At 39.6% G+C, this 27,531-nt stretch overlaps 2 protein-coding genes across 3 annotated transcripts in view; both read left to right on the forward strand.

Moving 5' to 3' along the window:
* TMEFF1 (transmembrane protein with EGF like and two follistatin like domains 1) overlaps positions 1 to 869 on the forward strand; it is a 314,378-nt gene extending 313,509 nt beyond the window's left edge. For both annotated transcript variants that reach the window (XM_075314890.1, XM_075314889.1), the window contains exon 10: positions 345 to 869. In XM_075314890.1, coding sequence (XP_075171005.1) covers positions 345 to 429 — 85 coding nt within the window. In that variant the 3' untranslated portion in view covers positions 430 to 869. The remainder of the gene's footprint in view (positions 1 to 344) is intronic.
* A 967-nt stretch (positions 870 to 1,836) lies between these two features.
* Positions 1,837 to 24,179, forward strand: CAVIN4 (caveolae associated protein 4). The gene is made up of 2 exons (XM_075314892.1): positions 1,837 to 2,643; positions 20,167 to 24,179. Exons 1-2 carry the CDS (start codon positions 2,239 to 2,241, stop codon positions 20,818 to 20,820), a joined length of 1,059 nt encoding a protein of 352 aa, XP_075171007.1. The 5' UTR covers positions 1,837 to 2,238; the 3' UTR covers positions 20,821 to 24,179.
* The last annotated feature ends 3,352 nt before the right edge of the window (positions 24,180 to 27,531 follow it).

Below are 27,531 nucleotides of genomic sequence, written 5' to 3' on the forward strand. Positions count from 1 at the left end.
GCATGCGTTAAATCCCACTGTCAGAGATTGACAGCGGGATTAAACTATTTTGCTCCTGTTAGCTACACGTCAGCTGATCAGATCTGCCGACATGCGAGGTAAAACATGCGGGTTCACTGCGTGAGCCCGCATTATAGGGACAGATGCAACACTGGACGTACCAATCCATCCAAGGATGTGAAGGGGTTCAAATTAAGCAAATATTCTATATGTAGAAAGCTCCTTGCATGCTAGGACAGATTTATTGACTGCTTAGCTTTGTAGTTGCTCAGTACTGGATGTGCTACTTCTGAAGACTGTTTATAATGCAATAATGTTACTTAAAAGAGTGTTTTTATTTGCAGGAAATGTCCGAAAAACAACAGAGGACGTCGACAGAAGCAAAATCTTGGTCACTTCACTTCAGATGCTTCATCCCGGATGGTGTAGCCTCAGTGTTTTTTCTGTATTCTTCTTGTTTATTTTTTATACTTACATTGACCATGTGCTGTACATTTTTATTATATCTTTTTTTAAAGAATGGAAATATTTATTTCAGAGGCCTTATTTTTGGACATTTTATAGTTTAGCTTCGTTGGTTGTCTGTTGTACTTGCAAAACATCAGCTCTGGCAGCAATGGACTGATACAGCTTTCTTTATGTTTCTTGTTATTTTTTTGTTTTGTTTTTATATTCCTTTTCCCAAAAAAACAGCATTTTAGTATTTTTCTGTGTGTGCTTTCGCATGGTGGTTAATCATCCATATTTTGTTTTTACGACATCTTAATTTTTAATAGCATTTGGGGGTCCAGCCACAAATTGAGCAAAAATTTGTTAACAAAGGAAAGGTCAAAGGTCGTTAAAGTGTAATAAAAAATGATTTCAGGCTACGTTTTGTAAACTGATATGTGATACTTTAGTGTGAAAAAAGACTGTAAATCGATCTGAACCTCCAATGTCTTAAAAGAAAATGGCGGATGAAATGTTCACTACATCCCCAAGATTGGTTGCTCCTATGGAACACAGGCTCAGGCCTCCTGTGGTTGTAGATAATGAACAAACGTGAAAAATATGTAAGAAATACCCTACAAACCAGGCATGAGCTAAAGGTAACAATGTTTACAGTTTTTTTTTCTTACCAAGCTTCATAGAAGACACTGTGTTTAATAGATATTTCAATGTTTTATAGAATTAGTTATGGACATTTTTTTTAAACACTGGCTATCGCATGATATGTGAATTGTATTCTGTGAGTAGTGGTAACACGTTAAATATGTTCTATGGTTTCTAATCCTGAAATTAGGGGGTCTGTCTTCAGGGGTCAGGGATTGCAGTAGGTGCATTGTTCTGTGGTGTCATTATCTGTAACTGTTTTGTGTTATCTTTTTATTTATTTTTTAGTTGGTTGTGTCTGTGACTATCTGTATTTTCTACACCATTGAAATAAAACACATTAATTGGGCACCAAAAAATATAGGCACCACACAAACAATCCCCATTGCTCCCATGCCACCACAGACCCTTGAAAAACAACTCCTTCCTTTTTTTAATACAAAATATAGCATTTAATACTACTGGGATAAAATATTTCCTTGGCTCTTACATTAAGGTCCGCACAATACTTTTGTTACATTTAGATAAATGTTAAAATTCATGTAAAATAAAATTTGAAACTGTTGATCAGCATACATATGTTTATTTGAACACCATTACAAAAAAATAAAAGGCTGCTTTAATAAAAAAAAATGTTTTCCCCTCAGTGTAGAATATTTTTTAAGAATAGCAATAGTGATATCTGTGCTTTCCCCTAAATAGCTTTATAATAAGGGATATGTGTGCTTCCCTGGATATTAGATTGTGAACATGTGTACGGGGAGATATTACAACTTGATTTGGTTACAGGTCACAGTAATATAGTGTTTTTGTTCACTACGCTAACCAGTTCTAGTATCTTGTTCATTCACCCTGTTTCAACAGATGGTCTGGATATTTCAGTTAACTAGTCCACGGTATTCTCTTTCATGGATTTATTACTCTGAGCATGCTTCCTAATTTTAGTGGCTTGCTATTTCATGAGGCATGTTCACCACAGTGCTTGAACGATGAGTAGTTATAAATGTCTTCCCAGCCTTCTGGGGTGGAGCTTTCTATTTCACGTTGAAGGTCTACTGTGGCAGCTGTCTCTTTGCTCCGATGCCAGAATTTCTTCTCGAGTCCTAAACAGCACCAGAGGACTTCAGCTCCTGCAAACATCTAATCATGGATCATCGTGAAACTACTTCTGATAGCATAAACATCAACCGTTTATCGGTTGTATCGGAAGATGATGAAGACCACGATTCTGCCTTAACTATCGTTACTGTTCTTGACAAAGTAGCTACCATTGTGGAGACTGTGCAAGCCAGCCAGAAAAGAATTGAAGAACGTCACAGAGAAATGGAGAATGCCATCAAGACTATCCAGATAGACCTCCTGAAACTTGCACAGGCACACAGCAACACCACCTACACTGTTAACAAATTACTTGAGAAGACCCGTAAAGTAAGCTCCAATGTAAAAGATGTAAGATCTCGGGTCGATAAACAGAGTGATCAAGTCCTAAAAGTAGAATCCAAGCAGGAGGAGATGCTGAGAAAGAACAAATTCAGAGTTGTCATTTTCCAGGTAATGATACAAACTGAATTAACAGGGGTTGAAGTTGAATGCTTCTTGAGGATTATATCTGGTCTTGTAAAAAAAAAAAAAAACTGTACATATCATTCAATCTTTAAGAATGTTTCTAACTTTTTTATGATGATGATGATAATAATAATATCTTCTTAAAATTATATATTTTATTTATCCTATGCTTGATCCATAATTTTGCCACACTTTAATTTTTTTCAAAATTTTTACCAAAATGTAAAAAGTACGTTATCATTTGTTTTAGGTTTTAGTGAACCATATATTTTAAGTAACGTCACCAAAAGCTTGCAAATGTATAATTCACTCCTTGAGCTGTATTTTGGGACCAACAGCATGTGACTGTTTTGCAGACATTAAATGGGGTAAAGGTTCTAATCATGTAGTCTATATTTAGACCTGTTCATTTTCATCACCAGGCAGAAGAGAATAATTGCTGACCAGCTAGCCCTATTTGTTGCCTTGATGAATAATGGTAACATGACACATTTAAGGCCATATATGTGTGTGTGTATGTACATATCATATATATATATATATATATATATATATATATATATATATATATATACATACATAGTGTGTGTATATATATATATATATATATATATATATATATATACTAGGGGAAAGGAAACGATCCATTTATTTTTGCACCATAGGTAGGAATCTTTGCTATCTCAAAATCAAAGTTCCATTCACAAGACAATAAATTATTCTGCAATCATTTTACTAAGAAATTAATATAATTTAGGTTTTTTGTGCTTTTGGTGTAGAGAACATATTTATTTGATATAGTTATATAAAATAAAAGCTACGATATAACAAACTGAGCATGTTGTGCACATGACCATATTCAGGCTATTCAATAGCTCCAACAGACATTTCATTTGAGTATATCTACTACTTTTTGAATTTTTAATGTAACATTTTAGCACAGATAAGAAAAAAAAAACAAAACAAGAGCATAGCCATATTAACATAAACTTTTGCAGATTGCAAATTAATTTGTAAAACATAAATCACATTTAGCTAATCACAGAGTCACGGTCAATTCGAACATAAGAATAATTAAGTTCCTGCAGTACAAATTACAATCAAAGAGTAAAATTAATGTCTTCCTTATGAATTTATTAAAGTGTTATCCTGTCTTTGCCATTTAGGGTAATGCTGGGAATAACTGCTTCTAGGTACAAAAACAGCCGAAGGCAGCTTCCCTACCATGTTTGTGTAACTCCTATAGAAATTAATATATTATGAAAACAGAACAGCAGTCTATGCCATTTCTGCAACTTGTTACTTATACTAACAACATAGCTCGCTTTGCTACTCTTTTTCCATAACCCACATTTATTTCAGTGGGAATCGCATAAAAAGCGTTGCACAACTGTATTCAGCTGTATTTTGTAACCCCACCACTTGTTGGCCGGTACCTTGAAGAAATTATTCCCATCTTGGGCATGAAAGACAGATTGGAATAACCCTTTAAGAAATTAAGGCCAATGTGCTGGAGTCCCCTTCTCTGCTTTGTGGATATTTATCATGCTTTAACAGATTGGGAAGACATGCGGGTAGGGGTTAGATGTAGCAAATCCATAGGAGTCAAATTTGAATTTATGTAAGGGAGTCTTAATCATTTCTGTCCTACTGAGAATAATATAAGCTGGGCTTTTCCAAGAAGGTGCTTTTGTCTGGTTGGCAGCTAATAAAATAATAGTAAAGAGCTTACATGGTGTTGCGTTAAGAAGGATGACTTGAAATGTATACAGTGGCATGCAAAAGTTTGGGCACCCCTGGTTAAAATTACTGTTATTGTGAACAATTACAGTAAGCAAGTTTAAGATGAAAAGATCTCTAAAAGGCATAAAGTTTAAGATGACATATTTCCTTTGTATTTTAGGCAAAAAAATTTTTTAATCTTTTACATTTTTTAAATTAACAGAAAAGGAAAATGAGCCAATGTAAACGTTTAGGCACTCTGCATGGTTAGTTCCTAGTAGCACCCCCTTTTGGCAAGTATCACAGCTTGAAAATGCTTTCCGTAGCCAGCCAAGAGTCTTTCAATTCTTGTTTGAGGGATTTTCATCCACTTTTCTTTGTAAAAGTCTTCCAGTTCTGTGAAATTCCTGGGTGATCTTGCTCTTTTGAGATCTACATGTACATAGACTGTCCCTATAAAACTTAAATACTTTATTAAATCACTTAAAACCACACCGTGATTACTAAAAGTGCACAGGATAGATTGCTAGCCCTCAATAGCTGCACCTATCTGTGCACTGCCTTACATTGGGGGTTGGCACCCTAAAAATGCGATATGGTGCCCCCACTCCGCGACGACTTTCCCTGCTGCCCCTGAAGTTCCTGCCGGAAAAAAGGTGCAGTGCCTAAGATAAGTGCAACAAATAAATTGGTGTGGCAGGTGGACAGTAGGGACGAAAATTCAAATTCAGGAAAACCCTCTGTAGCAAAATGGCTGATTCAAAGAGGGGATCCTGATGATAAATAGCACACTGCAGACCCAAAAAGTGCTGGTGTCCAAGGGAAAACACCCTATTCAATGAGATTCGGTGTGGTTTTAAGTGATTTAATAAAGTATTTAAGTTTTATAGGGACAGTCTATGTACATGTATTTTGTTATTCCCTAGTTGTTATCACATATATGAGTCTTTTGAGATCTAGCCACACATTTTCAATGATCTTTAGATCAGGGGACTGTGAGGGCCATTGACAAACCTTCAACTTGTGCTTTTTAAGGTAGTCTACTGTGGCTTTTGATGTGAGTTTAGGAACATTATTCATTTGTGGAAGCCATCCTCTTTTCAACTTCAGCTTTTCTACAGATGGTGTTATGTTTGCATCAAAAATTTGTAGAAATGTAATTGAATCCATTCTTCCTTCTACCCATGAAATGTTTCCGTGGCATTGACTGCATCACAAACTAAGGCTACATGCGCACGCTGCGTTTTTTGGTGCAGTTTTGTTGTCAGAATTTTCTGACATTTGACTTCCCAGCAAAGTCTATGAGAAGTCAGATTTGTCATGCGCACATTGCAATTTATTTGTCAGCATTTTATTTGTCAAAAGTTTGTGTCAAAAAAATGCAGCATGTTCATTCTTCCTGCGTTTTTGTCAACATTTGTCACAAAAACGCAGCAAAAACGCATGTTGTGAAAAACGCACCAAAAACGCACCTACAATTGCAACCGTTTTTGTGACATTTCCAGGCTCTCTCTGCAGCCAAAATGCAGCCAAAACTGCATCTTGTCAGTTTTGGCTGAAGTTTGTGAACACAAAAAGATGCAGCGTGTGCATGTAGCCTAAAAGCATGACTTATCTACCCCCATTCTTAATGGTTGGGGTTATGATCTTTTCCTGAAATTCTGTGTTCTTTTTTCTCTACACATACAGTGAGGAAAATAAGTATTTGATACCCTGATGATTTTCCAAGTTTTCCCACATACAGACCTCTCCATTCTTTGTAATTTGTATCGTAGGTACACTTCACCTATGTCAGAATCCCCCAAAAAATCCACACAAGCACATTGTATGATTTTTAAATAATTTGCATTTTTTTGCATAAAATAAGTATTTGATACAATAGAAAAACAGAACTTAATATTGCTTAAGGAAACCTTTATTTGCAGTTACAGATGTCAGACTTTTCCTGTAGTTCAAGACCAAGTTTGCACCCTCCGCAGCAGGGATTTTGGTGCACTGCTCCATACAGCTCTTCTCCAGATATTTCAGGTTTCGGGGCTGTCACTGCACAACATTCAGTTTCAGCTCCCTCCAAAGATTTTCTATTGGGTTCAGGTCTTCAAATTGGCTAGGCCACTCCAGGACCTTGAAATCCTTTTTATGAAGCCACTCCTTAATTGCCCTGGCTGTGCGTTTCAGGTCATTGTCATGCTCGAAGACCCAGCCATGACCCATCTTCAATGCTCTTCTTGAGGGAAGGAAGTTGTTGGCCAAAATTTCACATTACATGACTCTATCCATCCTCCTATCAATATGGTGGAGTCATCCTGTTCCCTTTGCAGAAAAGCACCCCTAAACTATGATTTTTTTTTATAACCCCCCATTCTTCAATGTTGAAACAGTGTTCTATGAGGTTACGCTCATCCTTCTTCCTCCATAAAGTTCTAATTTGGTCTCATCTGACCACATGACTCCTCTGGACCATCCAGATGGTTTTTTATGTTCTTCAAACTGGCCTAGACATGTGCTGGTGTGAGCAGGAGAACCTTGCATGCACTGCAGGATTTTAATCTAGGATGGCATAGTGTGTTACTAACTGAAATCTTTGAGACTGGTCCCAGCTCTATTTAGGTCATTGACAAGGTCCTCCCGTGTATTTCTGGGCTGATTCGTGACCTTTCTCAGAATCATCCTTACCCTATGGGGTAAGATCTTGCATGAAACCCCAGACCAAGTAAGATTGACAGTCAACTTGTGTTTCTTCCATTTTGTAATAATTGTGCCAACAGTTGTTGCCTTCTCACCAACCTGCTCGCCTATTGTCCTGCAGCTCATCCCATCTTGTGCAGTTCTACAATTTTGTCCCCAGTGTCTTTAAACAGTTCTTTGGTCTTGGCCATGAGTGGTTAGAATGTGTGTGGACAGATGTCAATTATACAGGTAATGGGTTCAAACAGGTGCAAGTAATACAGGTAATTAGTCATGGGCGAACCCGAACTGTAAAGTTCGGGGTCCGTACCGAACACTGTTTGTGCACACAATCTTGAACACGAGCTTTCCTGGAAAACTCGTGTTACAGTTAGGGTGCAGGGGCTGTAAAAACAAGCACATTATTAAAAAACATTATGATTATACTTACAGGTCCCATGACGCGACCTGCAGACTCAGTCTCCCGGCCGCTTCTGCTTCCGGGTCCGATCATTAACCTCCGGAGGTATTCACTGCTGTCACTCGGCAGACTTCAGCTGTTTTCGGCCGTGTTCGCGGTGACGTCAGAGTTCACCCAAGTCCATGAGCCATGGACTTGATTGAACTTTGACTGTCACTGTGCCAGTCTCGCATCGGTATCACCCGACACAGCACACACACTGCTGACAGGAGGGGTCAGCTGCATGTATTTCCATGCAGCTGAAGAGCTCCTGTCAGGAGAGTGTCAGGCTGTACAGGGTGATGCGTATGAGTCGCGCGAGTCGCGCATTGCAAGTGGAATCATACCCTCAGTGTCAGCCTGCTTCTTACTTTGTATAGACACTTGTCTGCACAGAGCGATGAAGCAGAGCTGACATGGCTCTCCCTGTGGACTACGTCGGACTAAGGATTTTTTTTTATATATAATAAAGATTGAGTCTTTAAATGTTTTTTTTGTTTTATTTCTAATAAAAACATTTTTTCTGTGTTGTGTTTTTCTTTTTACTGTTTACTAGAAATTCATGGTGGCCATGTCTAATTTGGCATGACACCATGAATTTCGGGCTTTGTACCAGCTGAGAATACAAAGCTGGTACCCTTATTACCCAGCGTGCCACCGCCATCAGGGCCGCTGACGAGCCGGATAAAGCGCCTGAAAATGGCACTAAGAAACAATGCGCCATTTCCAGGAGCAGCTGCGGGCTGTGGTTTTTAGCGTGAGGGGCTCAGAACGCTTGGGCCTTACCATGTTGAGAATCCCAGCCTCCAGCTGCCTGGTTTTACCTGACCAGCGATCAAAATACGGCGGGAAAACACATTTTTTTTAAAAAAATTTTTTTAAATTAAAAAAATAAATATGGGCTTCCTGTATTTTGATTACCAGCCAAGGTAAATACCAGGCAGATGGGGGTGCCAGCCCGTAGCTGTTCGCTTTATCTGTGCTGAGAATCAAAAATACTATGGAGTGCTAAATCATTTTTTTTAATTATTTTTTTTTACCCCACTATGTGTGAGTGACCCAATACCCAATCTCAGATGCTGTCACACAGAATGGGCATCCGTGATTGGCTGTTGGATTAACCTTGAATATGCCCATACATTCTAGATTAAAAAAAAAAAACCTCCGACATAGTCCAAAGACGGGTCCAAAGATCTTCAGCTCTGCTACATCTTTGTTAGGAGACAAACATAGATCTGCTCACACAGACTCAGCTGAGAGCAGTCAGAGACTTCACCCGAGTGCACAGCTAAGGCTGGTCAGCTGTTCCCCCGGGTAACCACCATTTTCTGGATTTTTGGGAGGGATTCTGTCTGTCACAGTTGAAATGTACCTACACTAAAAATTACAGCCCTTTCTATTCTTTGTAGGTGGGTAAACTTGCAAATTTTGCATTGTATCAAATACTTGTTTTCCTCACTGTACATTTTGATCATTGTGGCCAAAGAGTTCTATTTTAACCTCATTGGTCCAAAAGACCGCTTTCCAAAATGTATCAGGCTTATTTAGATGTTCTTTTGCATACTTCTGATGCTGAATTTTATGGTGAAGATGCAGGAGAAGTTTTCTTCTAATGACTCTTCCATGAAGGCCATATTTGTGCAAGTGTTTCTGAATAGCAGAACAATGCACCGAACTCCATAGTCTGCTAAATATTCCTGAAGGTCTTTTGCATTCAAGTGCAGGTTTTGATTTGTCTCTCTAACAATCCCAGCTCTCACAGAAATTTTGCTTGGTCTTCAAAACCTCATCTTGATCTCCACTGTTCCTGTTAACTGCCATTTCTTAATTATATTTTAAATTGAGGAAATGACATCTTGAAAATGCTTTGCTGTCTTCTTATAGGCTTCTCTGCTTTGTGGGCTTCCACCATTTTCAGAGTGCTAGGCAGCTGCTAAGAAGAACCAGTTGCTTCTGTTTTTTCTCACAAGGTTAAAGGAGGCTGGGTTTTTATAAAGCTGTGAAATTTGCATCACCTGGATTTTACTAACGATGATGGTCAACCGGTTAGGGTTATAGCTTGTTCACTAAGGTTTCAGACCTTAATTAAAGTTATCTAAGCACACAAATATCCAAGGGTATCAAAACGTTTACATCGGCATTTTCCTATTTGTAATTTTTGAAAATGTAAAAGAAGAAATGTCAATTGTTTTTGCCATTTGAGTTTTGAACTTCAAAGCAGAGTTTTTGCCCAAATTTCTGCCACAAAAAGGCTGCAGTTTGAACTGCATGGGGTTTAGAAACCCAAATTCCCATAGCCTAAGCTTGAAAAGCAGAACACATCAATTTTGGCATTAAATGCTGCAGTTGAAAAAGCAGCAAAAAAGCAGGTAAAAAGCAACGTGGACACGTAGCCTAAGGGTCTTCGCATATTATAAGAAACCAAACACCTGTCTACAGAACCTGGTCATCTTGGGACAGAACCACCATGTATTGAGCCTAATGAGAAGCATCCTCTCAAACATGAACATGTGGCAGGACAGTTCGGCACTTCATGTGCTTTGCAACTTGGGACTTGGCACCATTCCATAGTGACGTTATATGCTGATTCCATGCTTATAATAATAGTTCAACTGAATTTCATATGGATAGAAAATCAGCATTATAAGTGATTATTCCTAGGACGTAATGCCATTTATTGACATGACTATAGAGAGGCTAGGGGTGGGCCAAAAATAATTTATAAAGGATGGAAATAAGGACCTTGAATTTGGACCAGAATCACAGGTCATCGCAAAGGCAGAGAGCATATGGAGATTGATTCTGTCTTAATTCAAAGAGGAGATCCCATTTTTAAGCTGTAGATTACTGGAATATTTTGCCTCTTCTTGGGCCATCTTTAGTTTCTTATGTGTCCTTTATTGAGGAGCTAAGTGTGGGATAGGGTGAGTAAATGGCACATTTTGTGGAATCTGTTAATTTTCAGTTAGTTACGGACTGAGAGGTTATACCATATCCTAAAGAAATGATGATAGCGAAGGTGTGTATGGAGCCATAGAATGAATGAATTGGAAATTTGGCAGAGCAAATCAAAACTGACCTGAAAATGCCAAAGTAAAAAAATTGTGTGAATTCAAAAGCAGTTTTACTCTATAATTCAATCATAATCGCTGTGATGAATTAGGGCCTAAGTGTTTGGAAAAATGAGCAAAAAAGGAAAAATCTACCAATTGTTTTTTATCAAGTCATATGGAATAGCAGACGGATGTCTATTTTTACCTTTTAATGGGTAGGAGCAATGCTGATAAAACCTTGTTTGTAAAAATGGTGTCACAGAAAAAAAATTAACTGGTTTTCAACAGTGGTCTATGCGAAAGAATAAACTGGATGTCTGAATGAGGTCTTAGACTTAAAATCCCTTGAGTCTCACTAACAAATATCAAACCCCATGCACATGGCCGTAAAGCACCTCTAGGTGTATTATATCTTACTCTATTTCTGGAAACTTTTAATTTTGTATAGGGGAATATCTGACAGATTCTATACAAAATTTAATAGAGAAAAATAATGTGTCATGCCCATCTAATGCGGCAGCTATTTTTCTCTAGAAGCATTATTTCTAGCAGTAAACAACCTTGACATTTGACAGTACACTAGATTGTACAGAACTGTCGAATATTCCAGAAAAAATATAACAGCTTAATGCGCTTTTTGGAGTAAAATAGTTGGCATCATGACAGAAACCAACAGTCCTTACTAAAGTCAGTGTGGCCCAATAGCAATAATGGTTTTCCATCATGTGACGGATGTTCACAATTATAATTTCAGTTACTTTGTTTGCTTTCAAAATCGATAACTCATTCTATAATTATCAGCCACATTTTACTCCATAAATGAAAGCTACAGCTCATAATTGCCAACCACTTAGATGTAGTGGTAGAAAAGGGATAAAAAAAAGTGCTGCTGTGTAGACGCTGAAGTATAGGAGATTAGGTGATTTTTATTTCTACGTGTTTCGGAGGCACAGCTCCTTCATCAGAAAAAGAATCCCAACTGTACAGGTATATTGTCCTGATGAAGGAGCTGTGCCTCCGAAACACATAGAAATAAAGATCACCTATTCTCCTATCTTCAGTCTCTACATGGCAGCACAGTTTAACCCTTTTTTACCACTAGATTGCCCTGTATTAACATCTGTGCATTTTTACAGCTTCAATGCTTTATCCAGGAGCAGAATATATGTTCTTTCACCCATGAAAACCACATACAATCATAGTGTTGTCAATAGAAAATTAAATCTAAAGGCATAGTAAAATTGTATTTATACATAGACTACCTTTAAACAGGGGACATTTTCTTACCTCTAATACTCAATTAAAATCTGTAAAACTGACATTTTATCTAGGGAGCTGGAACTAAACCCTTTTGCTTTTTCTTTAATTTATTTTGACTTCTTTTAAGACAGTTGTTTTCAGATATATGAATTAGGGGGCTTCAGTGCAACCTTGGCGTGGCCAATAGTTCGGTGCACTATTCTGCCCCCTTAGTTACAATTCTCCTTTCCTCCTCTTGTGATGATTGACAGCTCTTAGTGTTCTGTGCACCGTTTTACCCCCTCCATACCATGTGCTTCTCAACTTGTTATGATTGACAGAGCTTCAAGGAACACTGCCTGTATTTAATAAGCGACCTGCACACTCTGACATTATGTGTGCGGGTGCCCTCTGATCTCACAGGTCTGTGTGTACTGTCCATAGCTGAACATTCAGCAGCAGTGCACCAGTGCTGACAGGAGAGGTAAATGAGTGTGTTCTGACACTGCAGGAGCCAATAGTACAACGATCTTCTGTGAGCACTCAGCTGCTACAATGTCGGTATGTGCAGGACGAAGGATTCAATACAGGCAGTGCTCCTTGGAGTGCTGTCAATCAACACAAGAGGAGGGGCAAAGGAAAAGAAGGGGGAGGAGCAGTGCACCAAGAACTCAGCTCCTATAGAAATCACACGAGGTACAGATTTTAAATTATCTTATTTTATGTGAAAAGTTTTATTCTGTACAGTATATAAATAAGGAGCTTTGCTGCACCCTTGGAGGGGCTAGGTCACCTGTATGAATGTATAAATAGTTTAATTTGAGTTTGGGGATGACAGACGTTAACATTAGATTAGTATTTCACAATACATTCATGCTCAATGGAACAGTCATGTGAAAATAGGCTAAGCTGTTATTTTGGGATTGTAATTTTTTATGCTCTTGCCTGAATTTCTGTTTACTGCCTTTAGAGATTTGTTATTGAAGAAAAAAGTGACAAAAATGTTTTTTTTTTTACAAATTAAAAGCTTGATTGAAATCAATTGAATGAACTATCTCCTGCTGACACCTTCCGTTCCATGCATTTTATTATTCATTCACTTGGGTGACCAAGCAATATAATTTTGCAGGTAGACTTCTGTAACCTCCATGGTTAGCTCTTCCAGAATGAGATTGTTATTTGGCCAGTCTTGTCCAATTGTGTTACTGTTTCAAGTCTCCTGTAATAAGTAGAATTTGTCAGTTTAGGCATTTTCTGATCCACTTTGTCTGCTTTGGAAGAAAGCTACGATGTTTTCCTAATAATGAGCTATCCTTCAATCCTATGTACACTCCCTGACAGAAGTTCTGTCGCTTATCCATGTTATGTAAATAAAAGCTTATAACCTGACTATTTTCATAACCTAAACCAAATTTGGGAGGGTTTCAGCTTTCAAAAGAGTAATTTATAAAACCAATGGATTAATTTAAAGGTGCTGCAAAGCTGAAATATTGATCATTTAATGAACACAGAAAGGTCAGATTTTGGCAAGACAAAAGTTTTGTCGCCTTTTCATATAATGCACTCAATCCTAGTTCACATCCTCACCTGTGCTCATTAAATGGTCGGTTAATTAGTGGGTGAGTGTGGCGCCCCTGAGGCTTCCGTCGCCACAGAGATATTGCACCTCAGCCACAGGTGTGATATCCCATCCTGGGTAAGAATGGGGTCACCTACCGGTCCACAGACTAAACTTGCACACACCAATTGGTAGGCATACCCTGAATCAGGGATAGTGGCAGCAACCCCCATAGATGTATTCATGGGGCTGTAAGTCCCATTTCTGGTCCCAACAGTGTGGGTGGGGCCTAGTCAGTGGGTGTGTGGGAGGAGTCAGAAAGTGAGAGTAAAGAAGGGAACTAGGAAGTTCAAGGTCAGTTAGACAAGCAGACGGTGGGAGAAGGAGAGGGAGATAGTTACCTCAGGAGAGTGAAAGCGTAAAGTCTGAAGAGAAAGTGACAGAAGGAAGTTCCTGGTGGAGATCCTGGGGTCTAGTTAGGCCCAGGTGACACCGAGAAAGAAAGGATCACAGGGCCACGGAAGTGCATATTGGCTCGTGGCCTGTTCCACTGAAAGATCGGGTGGAGGAATCTGGCTGCATTCAGGGATGGTCCCTAGACAGAGGGAAGAAAGACAATTCCTCAAAAGTAACACCGAAGGCCCGGGGGTGGTTGCAAGCGCCCAGGGCCACTAACCCACCACAGATCCCCAGTGAAGGGGGCAAGATACAACTGCAGTTAGCCCCCTTTGTACAGGCCCTGTGGCGGAGGCCAAGACCAGCTCAGCTAACACAGTCAAGGCTAAGAAGTCAGTCAGGAAAGGACACAAAGAGGGGTGCACCGATACTGGCCCTTGAACTACCCGGGATCGGCGGAGGTCCCTGACAGTGGATCCCAGCATACTGTGGGCAACCGGACAGCTGCCGAATTGAGACCAAACAGTAAGTAAAGACCTTAACTGCAAGCATTGTGTCATCTCTATACCGCCCTGTACCTCGTCCACAAACACCATAGACTTTACCAAGCACCAAAGGTTACCCCGGGGTACCCGCTCTACCTGTGAAGAGCAAGCAACATCTCAGCTGCTATAACATCAGCCCCGGAGGTCACTTCCAGCAGCTGCGGCCCTAAAGAGCTGCAATTTACCACAGGTGGCGTCACGAATCTTTCATAAACTTTATTATAATCATCACCCCCAATACCGCCACATTGACTCCACCAGGGTCACGGAATCGGGCCCCGCCACCGCTGACTACCCCGGACTAGTCCGGCCCGACACCGAGTCACCTAAGGCCCTGGGGTAGGCGAGTCATGTGTATAAAAAGAAACCCAGAACCCCAGATCTTCACTTGAACTGCAACTTCATCTCTGACAACATGTCAAAAATCCACCCTGCGACCAAAGCCTTGATTATCAAGAGGCTAAAGACCAGATCCACTGCAGATGTAGCTGGCACCTTTAATGTGTCTCAGCGTCAAGTACAAATAATTTAAAAAAGATTTGAAGAGACCGGAGATGTTTTTGACAAGCCAGGTCCGGGAGATCCCACAAGACAACTGCTCAGGAGATACGTTTGAAAATCCAAACCCAGCCCCTCTTCCACTGCAGCAGAGCTCCAATATGCCTGGTCACCTCAAGTAACTGTGTCAACTAGAACAGTTTGTAGGATTCTGTCTCGAAATGGCCTCCATTTTTGAATCAGTGCCAAGAAGCCAGTACTAAACAAAAGATAATTAAAAAACCATGTGGCATTTGCCAAGTCCCACAGCCTGCTAAACAGATGGCCGCTGGAAAAGTGGCAGAAGGTGGATTTCTTTGATGAATCTTCAGTTGAATTACACCACAGCCACCACAAATACTGCAGGAGACCTACTGGAGCCCGTATGGATCCAAAATACACCCAGAAAAAAGGTTAAGGTTGGTGTTGGAAAGATCATGGTCTGGGGTTACATTCAGTATGGGGGTGTGCGAAACATTTGCAAGGTGGAAGACAATATCAATAGCCTAAAATATCAAGAAGTATTAGCTACCTCTTACATTCCCAATCATAAAAGGGGTCAAATCTGCAGCAGGATGGTGCACCATCTCATACATCCATCTCTACAACAAAGTTCCTGCTCGCAAAGAAGATCATGGTGCTCAAAGACTGGCCAGCACAGTCACGAGACATGAACATCATTGAGCAGGTTTGGGGTAGGATGAAAGAGGAAGCTTGGAAGACAAAACCAAAGAATCTAGATGAACTCTGGGAGGCATGTAAGACTGTATTCTTTGCTATTCCTGATTACTTCATTGATAAATTGTATGAATCGTTGTTGAACCGCATGGATGCAGTCCTTCAAGCTCATGGAACTCACACAAAATATTAAATATGGCTCTAAAAGCACCACAACTTCATTCACCAATGTTATGCAACATATCTTTGTATTATTTGTTTGAATTTCACATTACTTTCTGTGGGCGACAAAACCTTTGTCTTGCCAAAGTCTGACCTTTCTGTGTTCTGAAATATTGATCATTTAATGCTTTGCAGCAACTTTATTTTCATAACCTAAACAAAATTTGGGAGGGTTTCAGCTTTCAAAAGAGTAATTTATAAAACCAATGGATGAATTTAAAGTCAGGTGATAAGCTTTTATTTACATAACATGGATAAAGGTCCAGTCACACTAAGCAACTTACCAGCGATCCCAACAACGATAGGGATCGCTGGTAAGTTGCTAGGAGGTTGCTGGTGAGCTGTCACACTGCGACGCTCCAGCGATCCCACCAGCAACCTGACCTGGCAGGGATCGCTGGAGCGTGGCTACACGAGTTGCTGGTGAGCTCACCAGCAACCAGTGACCAGCCCCCAGTCTCCTAGTTACAGCACACATCAGGTTAATTAACCCGATGTGTGCTGCAGCTAAATGTGCACAGAGCAGGGAGCAGCGCACAATGCTTAGCGCTGGCTCCTTGCTCTCCTAGTTACAGCACACATCGGGTTAATTGCCTGATGTGTGCTGCAGCTAAATGTGCACAGAGCAGGGAGCAGCGCACACTGCTTAGTGCTGGCTCCTTGCTCTCCTAGTTACAGCACACATCGGGTTAATTACCTGATGTGTGCTGCAGCTACATGTGCACAGAGCAGGAGCCGGCACTGACAGTGAGAGCGGCGGAGGCTGGTATCAAAGGTAAATATCGGGTAACCAAGGACAGGGCTTCTTGGTTACCCGATGTTTACATTGGTTACCAGCCTCAGCAGAAGCTGGCTCCCTGCTCACTGCACATTAGTTGTTGCTGTCTCGCTGTCACACACAGCGATCTGTGCTTCACAGCAGGACAGCAACAACTAAAAAATGGCCCAGGACATTCAGCAACAACCAACGACCTCACAGCAGGGGCCAGGTTGTTGCTGGATGTCACACACAGCAACATCGCTAGCAACGTCACAAAAGTTGTTCGTTACCAGCGATGTTGCTAGCGATGTTGCTTAGTGTGACGGGGCCTTAAGAGACAGAACTTCTGTCAGGGAGTGTATAAAAGCATTGAAATGGTAACAGCACAATAGGTAACAGCTTGTGCTTCTGAGTTTATTGTATTTTATGTGTATCCCAGGACAAAACAACAGTATTGGAAAAATATCATTATAGAAAGAGTTAAATCAGATGTTTGTTTTACTTCTACATCGACTGTACAGGGTGGGCCATTTATACTGATACACCTAAATAAAATGGGAATGGTTGGTGATATCAACTTCGTGCTTGTGGCTAATTAGTATATGGGAGGGGGGAAAATTTTCAAGATGGCAACACCGCAGATTAAATGCTAGCACAGGCTTCCAGTATCCATTGTTTCAGATGCTGCACATCTTGTATCTTCACAGCATAGACAATTGCCTTCAGATGACCCCAAAGATAAAAGTCTAAGAGGGTCAGCTCGGGAGACCTTGGTGGCTATTCAGCTGGCCCACGATGACCAATCCACTTTCCAGGACACTGTGTTCCACCATCAAATTATGGGTGTCAGGTCCGAGCATTCCTACATTAACACACAGGAAGTTGATATCACCAGCCATTCCCATTTTGTTTAGGTGTATCCATATAAACGGCTCACCCTATATATGTGATGCTTGGCCTTAGTGTTCATACTTTGGAGTCAACTAACTGACTCAGTAAGCGACAACTAGAACAGTTAGGTAGACTTTGGTCATGCATCTGTATTTGCACTAAACATTTTTATGTTAAAAACATTAAACGGTAGGAGCAAAAACTTTGGAAAAAAATGCTTATGCATTTCAGATCATGAACATAAACATGGTTCTTTTTTCTACGTTTTTGTTTATTTTGGCTAATGAGGTATAATTCTCCTGGCCATGTCTATGAGTTTGAACTTTAAACAGCTTTTTGCTTTTTTCTACTTTAAACATTTTCTTTTTATGTATGTACCTTGTTACTGAAGCAACAAATATTCAGTTTTAGAAAAAAAAAGTGTTGAGGAAAACATTCCAGATTGAAAAACATTTCAGCTAGGCACATCTCATGTTCAAAAGGCACAAAAACATGCCCATTACAGAAGCAGGGCTATATCTAACTATCTACCACACACGAGAGAACTATCAAGAGCACAATGAATTATGTTGAAGTACTAAGTGTGCTCACTATATGAAGAGATTTAGAGCAAAGAGATGTGTACTGCATGCGCAATTTGGTGAACATCTGAGACGTTGGCTGAACAATTAATCAAACAATCGATAGGCTGACAGCATATAATGTGTACCAACACATGGACTTATTTTGCTCCCAAGTAAACAGATTTCACTAATCCCCTGTATTATACTGCAATAAAAATATCTTAAAAACAAATTTTGATTACAGTGATTGTCCACTACTAGGACAACCTCTTGTGATTCCACATGTTTGCTCCAGGTAAAATAATAAAGCCTGTACTCAGTCACCTCTCGTACCGGTGACCTTCCAGCAGTGTCTGGGTTCACAGTGCCGAGGCTCACGTGCATTTGTAACGTCACACAAGTCCCACATCCAATCGGCGCCGCCTTCCATATACGCTGATCCATTTTTATTTAAAGTGGTATATCCTTCCTTACAGATTGTGTATTGCTTGCCTTTCCTAGAAACCATAAAATATTAACACTTTTGTTACTTTGCTCAGTTTGGGTGTTATAATATTAGGATGCTATTAGTCGAAATAAGCCTTTCAAATTACACTGCAACTTCTACATAATCCTCTATTATTCTAATTTTCATCAGTCACTTAACTTATTTCACAAAACTTTACAAGTGCTTTTTTACGTTGTGAGTCAGCAGTCACAAAGTCACCACATTAGAAATAGTACAATAATATAGTGATAATACACATGAACACAGCTAAAGTAGGTCATTGGCCTTTACTGCGCTGCAGCGGTAACATTAATTTTCACATCCCACCTGTTATCTTCAGTGACATGAAATGATTACTGAAATGATAATAGATCTTTCCAAAGGTTCGCGTTTTAGAGCTTATTGACAGTAGCCACTTACATAAGATCTATACATGTCCACGGTGCTGTAAGAGAAAGCATTGAAAGAGAACAATAAGGAAGGGAACACATACACTGGAGGGCACTGTTAATGTGAGCTCTTCATTTTGTTTCCAATGAGGGTACATTTCACTTGACGTTGCTTCCATGTAATGATTTAGAATATATATGATCCATTTCTGTATTGTTTTCCTTGTATTTTAGAAGGTGGCTTGGTTTTAGGAGAAGAACTGCAGATTGTTACAGCTACAATAGATATTAAGTCAACCATGTATATTGGATTACCTTGAGCCAAATACTTGTTCTTTCCTGAGTTCCCAAAAGGCTGTCAAACCCCTATGAAAGCAAATGTCAATATGCACAATCCTTTGTTCCCTTGGGTGATAAGTTAACATGCTTTATCCTTCTTTAACCTGATGTCTGCCATCAGCGTACCGAGCGCACATATACATTCTACTGAAAGGAGAAGGTTTAGAAACATCAGTTTAATATATATGACAACTTTAGGCTATGTGCGCACAGTGCGTTTTTCGCGGCGTTTTTGCGCATTTTTCGGGTGCGTTTTTGGCCTCAAAACTGCATGACTTTGCTTCCCCAGCAAAGTCTATGAGTTTTCATTTTTGCTGTCCGCACACAACTATTTTTTTAAGCTGCGTTTTTGAGCTTGAAAAAAAAAAATGGACATGTCAATTCTTTCCTGCGTTTTTCTGCGTTTTCCCCTCATGCAATGCATTGGAAAAACGCAGCAAAACGCAGAGATCAAAAACGCAGCAAAACGCAGCCAAAAGCGCACCAAATCGCGGTAAAAACGCATGCATTTTTTTACGCGTTTTTTGACGCAGGTGCGTTTTTGTGCGTTTTTAGCGGCCAAAAAACACAAAAACGCAGCGTCAAAAAGACGCAGTGTGCGAACCTAGCCTTATGTCCATATTGCACAACTTACCAGGTTATCTGAAGACAACATTAAACTTATGTCATATCTATTCATATATTATCCCTTTTTTAATATTGTTTTTAATATTTATTGAATCATTTTTTTCTGGCCTCAAGTATGAATCTGCAGTGCAGTGATAAAAAAAAAATCTCATCTGATGTTTGTATATATTTTCGTAATATATAATTTGAAAATGGTTGTTGGTTTAGAACTAAAAAAAAAACAAAAAAAAAAAAAACAACACCCCAAACATAGAAACGATAAAATTAATTTTTTTTTCCAAAAGCAATTATTTTTTATGCTTCCCATGCTTTATTAATCTGTTAAATTAACTTACAGAACGGATTGAAAACTCTCCCATTTTTATTTTACTACAGGAAGATATCGAGTGCCCTACAAAACTGAGTGTTGCTAAAGAATCGTCGTTGGACGGGCTTCTTCGGGATAAACTTTACCCTCCAAATGACCTTTCCTCTGATGAAGAATATGAAATTCCAGAATCCAAGACCTCACGTCTGAAAAAATCTGGAAAGCAACGAATCGATAATATCAAAAAAGCATTTTCTAAGGAAAGCATGCAAAAAACAAAACAGAATTTTGGAAAGAAAGTAAACCGGATTCGCACAAGAATAGTGACTCCAGAAAGGAGAGAGAGAATAAGGCAGTCTGGTGAAAGGCTTAAACAGTCTGGTGAGAGATTCAAGCAGTCTATAGTAAAGGCCGCACCTAAAAAGGAAACATTTAAAATGAAGAAGAAGGATAAACAACGCACTACTGCGGAAGGCCAAGAAGGTGAGAAAGAAGATGCTGAATCCATCTCGGAAGGTCCCTTAGTTGAGCCTATCTCAGAAGTCACTTACACTGAAGTGGTCACTGTAAAGAAGAAGAAGAAAAAGGATGATGATAAGGCTGAACTTTTACCAGACCAAGAAGAGGAGAAAACGGCTAAAGTCTCAGAAAAACCTCTACTTAAACTGGAAACAAAATTAGATGCCGAAGAGACCCCACTTGTAGACATCAAGCTATCATAGACTGGGAACTTGGGAGGAATGGTTGACGTTTCATATCTAACATGCCGTATTAGGCGTGCACCTACAAGCACTTAAAGAACAGCGATGCTAGAAACATGTTAATCCTGCCCCAATATTGAAATACTATTCACTATACTAGTACAGATAAATCCGTACATCATAAGAATTTTATCTGACAATGTTACATCAAGGATTGAAGACTTCTAAGCAATTAAAACAATTCAAAGGGGCTGAATTCATTTCATTCAGCCATGAAAAGCTACTAAATAGCCTAATTCTGTGATGTGATCTGCAAACAGACATGTAGGTAAATGAAATAAGAAATCACAGCAGAAAAAAAGCTTGCATGTGATTAATGGTGAAGATATAACATGATATCAGCAATGGTGCTCTATATGTGGTTGGGATAGGATAACCGAAAGGAACCAAACCCTTTTCTAATAGCATGGTGATGTTTTGGATACTTTGAGTTTTTTAAGGATGAAATGTTATTTTATTTTATGTGTGCATTATATACATACAGATGTGTGGTTGTGTATGAATAAAATATAGTGAGTTTAGTATATTCCTCTTTGAGAAAACACAAAACATGGACATTAACTAATATGTAAAAGGAAGTAAGTTACCATATGGGTCAGAATGTTGTGAAATGGATTCAGGGTTTTTTTTCTTGTAAATTTCTTTGATTTTAGCTGTGGATAAATAGATATCTGCTCATATTACAGCACCACTCAGCATTTCTTTATCAGCACTGGCGTGGCGCTTTAAATGTAAGCCCCCTGCCCTCTGTCATATACTCACCTTAGAGCAGCTTCATCTTTTACCGGTGCTGCTCCGGTCCTGTGATGCCATCTTGTACCTGTAACTTCTGACTGACTGGAAGTCATAAGTTACGTCACAAGAGAAATGATCAGCACTCCCATCCATGCACATGGATATTTAGTCTGTAGTGAAGTCAAGAGATCCCGAGTGCTGGGATCTCGACTTCACTACAGACATTACGTCACAAGCTCCCAATGCATTTCTATGAGAGCCATAACAAGGCTCTCATAGACTTAGTATTTCATGGAGCACGCCAGAGGTCATAGCTCAATACAAAACAGCCGGCAGGTCACAAATTGCCAGAGATCGGAACAATGGTGATAGAAGGTAAAGTCGCCAGAGGATGAGTATATGATAGATGTCAGAGGACTTAGATATGAGTCCTTTAAGTATGAATAAAGTATTGTCGGTAGTTTTTACTGCCACTGTTTTAGGCTCTGGTTATGGCTTCCAATCACAATGAAGTCATGAATAGTATGCTTGATTTATTTTCAAAACAAATCCGGTACGAGCGCCCCTAAAATGCACAGCAATACCTACTTTTGGAAGTGATTTTACTTAGGTTCTGCCAAAATCGGGATTGTTGGCAATTATTCTTGATGACAAGGGTAAAACTGCTGACTGCACTAATTTTGTCTGGTATTTACCAGAAAGCCGAAAATGCCCAAACCCTTAGTATTTCCTGAATGTAAATGATTAAGTGAATGTTTTTTAGCCAATAAACCACAACCAATCCTGAGTATAATCTCACACAACACAAAGTGATTTGTAAATGAATGTGAATAGTGTGCACAATATGTAAGCTGACATCCTTATAATAATGGCAGACTTTCTTTTCTAATTGTAAGATGATGCAGTAGAAGGTGATAATCACGAAGACACATCATGCAGTAAGTGTCTTCCGAATGTGTACATATTTAGTAGGAACTATAAGTAGCAGAAAGCAGGTTCTCAATAGGTACAAAACATTGAATGGTTTTAAGATCAGAAAAACAGAGCCACTGTTGTCCGTGCTGGTGTCTGGGGATGAAGCTCTACCCCATCACTGTATTCAATAGCTGAAATGCCCAACACAACTCATGGAGTGACATTGTTGGTGGAAGAAAGTAGTCATGTTTTTAATTTTTTTATACAACCCTCAGTATATACCTCATTGGGACTAAATGGAACTGCCTCCATATTCTGTATAAAGCTGCTCACAATAAAAATATACAGTATATAGAGAACATAATGAGGATAGATAGCTAACAAATTAGACTCTAAATACATTAGCTGCTATAAGGACGGGTTGGTTTGTCCACTGTTTGGCCACTTGTTGGTGTCAATATAGTATCTAAATGTCTGGATAACTTCGGCAGCTATATTATATGGGATAAGCATACTACTTGATTATTGTTTGTCATATCTTTGGTAAATTCAGTCTGGCATAAATGATTTTACACTCAAAATTTCTGTTTGAGGGATGTGAATTACTTGTTTAGGAAGTGCCCAAAAGTTACATTCATTACAATTTCAATTCTGAATGTTAGGCCTCTTTCACACGTCCGTGTGACGTCTGTTCTCATACGTTGGAGACACAGACACACTTAGGGTTGACGCACACGTCCGTGTTTTGACATAGATCGTGTGTCGATGTAGAGCACACGTGTCCATATGCTCCATATAGCGACATGTCAGTTTTTCTTCATGTGATCTGTGTGACATTAGTGTGACACGTACCAGAGATAACAAGTGTCACATAAAAATGAAGAATGTTTATTCTTACCTGTCTCCGGTGCTGCGGTCTCTGCCTCTCCTGTTGCTTCAGAGCCTGCTCATTATGCTTATTGCATATTCACTACACTCATCACGGACCCGGAAGTAACAGCAGTGCCGGTCACAGGTAAGTATACCAGCTCATGCTGTCCATGTGCTATCTGGATGTCAAACAGATAGAATGGGAACAGCACACGTAGAACACAGACACGCACACACAAATGTACCTTCACCACGGACTGTGAAACACTTGTCTGTCTGATACGCTTATGTAAAAGAGGCCTTAGAGCGTTTGTCAAACTGGAGAAGTTAACCAGAGCAACCAGTCAGATATCTGCTCTCACGTTTGATTAATCAAACAGATACGTATCTCACGTCTAGGCAAACATCAAGTCTCAAGTTTGATTTCTGTATTTGAATACCATTACCTCGTTTTACTACCGTTGAGTTATAGATAATTTGGATTAGGACTTGAAAAATAAGAATTGTTTGCATCTCAACTTGTAATGTGATTATTTTATTAACGCCATTAACAATTTGTCAAAAATGGCTTTATTTGAATTGCCGAACAATGATGTTAAATGACAGCATCTGATCATTTGTAATATATTATTAATAAATTCTCATCTTTTGGAACGAATCATTTCACAAAATTCACTGAAATGTTGCCTCTAAATCATACACTTTCATATTTCATTCGATCAGACATACATTGTGTTAATGTGCAATGCTATGAATGATTTCTTTCATCATTATGTTAATAAATTAACCCAAATCCCTCAGTGTCTGGATGACAGTCATTAGATTCCAAGTATTTATTAATGACTGGAAAAGAAGAGCTGCTGCAATCTGGTTACACATCTCCCTGCTGAGTCACAATGAATCCGGTATTATGTGGAGAATGCAATTCCTTAGCAGACGTGGGTTTTCCCTCTTCTTCATATTTATTGTTTCTGATTATTTATATAGCGCCGACATATTTCACAGCACTTTACTGTCATCATTTGTGTTTCCCATGGGTGTCGCATTCAACAGCCCCTATTTTTATGTTGATAAAAAACTAAAAACAAAAAAAAATGGCAGATTGATATCTCACTTTATTATTGACATTACAGTATGACTACTGGACAAAATTGTTAAATGGTTCTGACACAATGTAGAGTAAGGTGTGGGTAGACATTGTTGGAAAATTCAGCTGCTTACAGTTGAAACCAGACGTTTACATACACTATCTATAACACATCTGCATGTTTTTTTCACTATCTGACATGAAATCAGAATAAACCTTTCCAGTTTTAGGTCAATTAGGATTACCAAAATTATTTATATTTGCCAAATGCCAGAACACAGACAGAGAATATTTTAAGGCATTTTTATTACTTTCTGCAAAATCGAAAGTTTACATACATTAGTATTTGGTACCATTGCCCTTAAACTGTATGACTTGGGTGAAACGTTTTGGATATTCTTCCACAAGGATCTCACAATAGTTTGTAGGAATTTGGGCCCATTCTACCTTACATAACTAGTGTACTTACATGTTTGTAAGTCACCTTGCTTGCACCAGCCTTTTTAGCTTTGCCCATAAATTTTCAATGGGACTGAGATCAGGGTTTTGTGATGGCCACTGCAAAGCATTGGCTTTGGTATTCTTAAACCACTTTGGCAGTATGCTTTGGGTCAAACTAGTTACATTGTCCATTTTGAAGACCCATTTTCACCCAAGCTTTAACTTCCTCACTGATGTCTTGAGATATTGCTTAAGTATTGCCACATAATCTTCTTTTCTCATGAAGCCACCTATTTTGTGAAGTGCACCAGTCCCTTCTGCAGCAAAATAATCACACAACATGATGCTGCCACCACCATGTTTCACAGTTGGGATGGTGTTCTTAGGTTTCAAAGCATCTCCCTTTTTCCTCAACATGTAACAATGGTCATTATGGCCAAATAGTTAAATTCTAGTTTCGTCAGCCCACAGGGCTTGTCCAAAACTTAAGGTCTTTGTTCCTGTGTACATTTGCAAACATTACTCTTGCTTATGTTTCTTTTGCAGTAAGGGCTTCTTCCTGGCAGAGTGGTCTTTCAGCCCATGTTGTTACAGCACTCGTTTCACTGTGGCTAATGACACAATCTTGCCAGCTTTTGCCAGCATTGTCATACGTCACGGATCGTGTCAGGATATTCCCGGTCTACTGCCGCCAGCAATCGCTGCACATGTCAGCTGATTTGTACACCTGATATGTGTGGCTATTAAGCATGAGTGGATTCATTACCCACTCATGCCTGTTAACCCCTTACATCACGCTGTGAAAATATCAGAACGCGATGTAACAGTGGGCCGTGGTAAGCATTCACTTACCCAGCTCCATTAGATATTTTGTGATGTGATCATGTGGATCCGATGGTTGCCATGGTAGCACAGGGTTATATGATGACTCCTGTAGCTATCATGAGTCAGTTCCTCTTATAGCCGGCAGAGGTCCGTGTGTGAATGGAGAGCTGCTTTTTTGTAGATCAGAGCAATGCTGCTCTGATCTACAAGAATGAGTGATCAGACTGCTGATCATTATAGTCCCCTAGGGAGACTAGTAAAATAAAAAAAAAAAAGTTAAAAAAAGTTTTAAAAAATTAAAAAAAAAATAAAAACCCTTAACATCCAAATCACCCCCCATTCGCCCCAATGAAAATTAAAGGGTTAAAAAAATATACACACATTTGGTATTGCCGCATTCAGAAGTGCCCCATCTATCAAAATATAAAATCAATTAATCTGATCGGTAAGCGGCGTAGCGGCAAAAAATTTCAAATGCCAAAATTACTTTTTTTGGTTGCCACGAATTTTGAGCAAAATGCGATAACAGGAGATAAAAATGGCGCTTCTGTGCAAAAATTGTACCACTAAAAATGTTAGACGCAAAAAATAAGCCATCACTGAGCCATAGATCATGAAAAATAACGCTACAGATCACGGAAAATGGCGCAAAAAGTGTGCCATTTGTTTTGGACAAACTTCAGAATTTTTTTAACCCCTTAGATTAAAGTAAACCTATACATGTTTGGTGTCTACAAACTTGTGTCAGTGTGATGCCTCACGTCGGTACATCAGTTTTACCATATAGTGAACACTGTGAATAAACTATCTTAAAAACAATCATGCAATTGCACTTTTTTGCATTTGGATTTTTTTTGCCATTTTCCAGTACACTATATGGTAAAAATTATGGATTTATTTAAAAGTAGAACTCGTCCCACAAAAAATAAGCCCTCATATGGCAAGAATGACAGAAAAAGTTACGGCTCTCAGAGAATGGGAGTGGAAAAAAAAATGGAAAAACGAAAAATCGCCCGGTGGTGAAGGGTTTTTAACATTGTGCAAAAGCTTTATGAGGTTTTATCTGATTTATCTATGTAGATAATAGCAGTGGGGCTTGAATCCCTGTGGAATGTTTTCTTTAAATGCACCATGCACAATAAATTCAGCTAAATCTGATGATGTTGGTGAAGATAAGGGGCACTTTGCACACTACGACATCGCAGCTGCGATGTCGGTGGGGTCAAATCGAAAGTGACGCACATCCGGCGTCGCAGTCGATATCGCAGTGTGTAAATCCTTTTTGATATGATTAACGAGCGCAAAAACGTCCAAATCGTATCATCGGTGTAGCGTCGGTCATTTCCATAATTTCGGAAGGACCGATGTTACGATGTTGTTCCTTGCTCCTGTGTGTGAAGCCGCAGGAGCAAGGAACATCACCTTACCTGCGTCCTGCGGCTCACGCCGACTATGCGGAAGGACGGAGGTGGGTGGGATGTTTACGTTCCGCTCAGCTCCGCCCCTCCGCTTCTATTGGCCGCCTGCCGTGTGACGTCGCTATGCGGCCGCACGACCCGCCCCCTTAATAAGGAGGTGGTTCGCCAGCCAGAGCGACGTCGCAGGGCAGTTAAGTGCGTGTGAAGCTGCCGTAGCGATAATGTTCACTACGGCAGCTATCGCTATGATATCGCAGCTACGACGGGGGCGGGGACTATCGCGCTCGGCATCGCAAGCATCGGCTTGCGATGTCGTAGTGTGCAAAGTGCCCGTAAGAATCAGGCAGGTCAAATTCAATCAATCCAAGTTAACAAGAAGAA

This window comes from Anomaloglossus baeobatrachus, chromosome 6 (assembly GCF_048569485.1).
Source record: "Anomaloglossus baeobatrachus isolate aAnoBae1 chromosome 6, aAnoBae1.hap1, whole genome shotgun sequence".
NCBI lineage: Eukaryota > Metazoa > Chordata > Amphibia > Anura > Aromobatidae > Anomaloglossus > Anomaloglossus baeobatrachus.

Coding starts and splice junctions, on each gene's coding strand:
- CAVIN4 (XM_075314892.1), top strand. CDS start 2,239: ATGGATCATCGTGAAACTACTTCTGATAGCATAAACATCAACCGTTTA. Junction 2,644..20,166: donor TCAGAGTTGTCATTTTCCAG/GTAATGATACAA, acceptor ATTTTACTACAG/GAAGATATCGAGTGCCCTAC.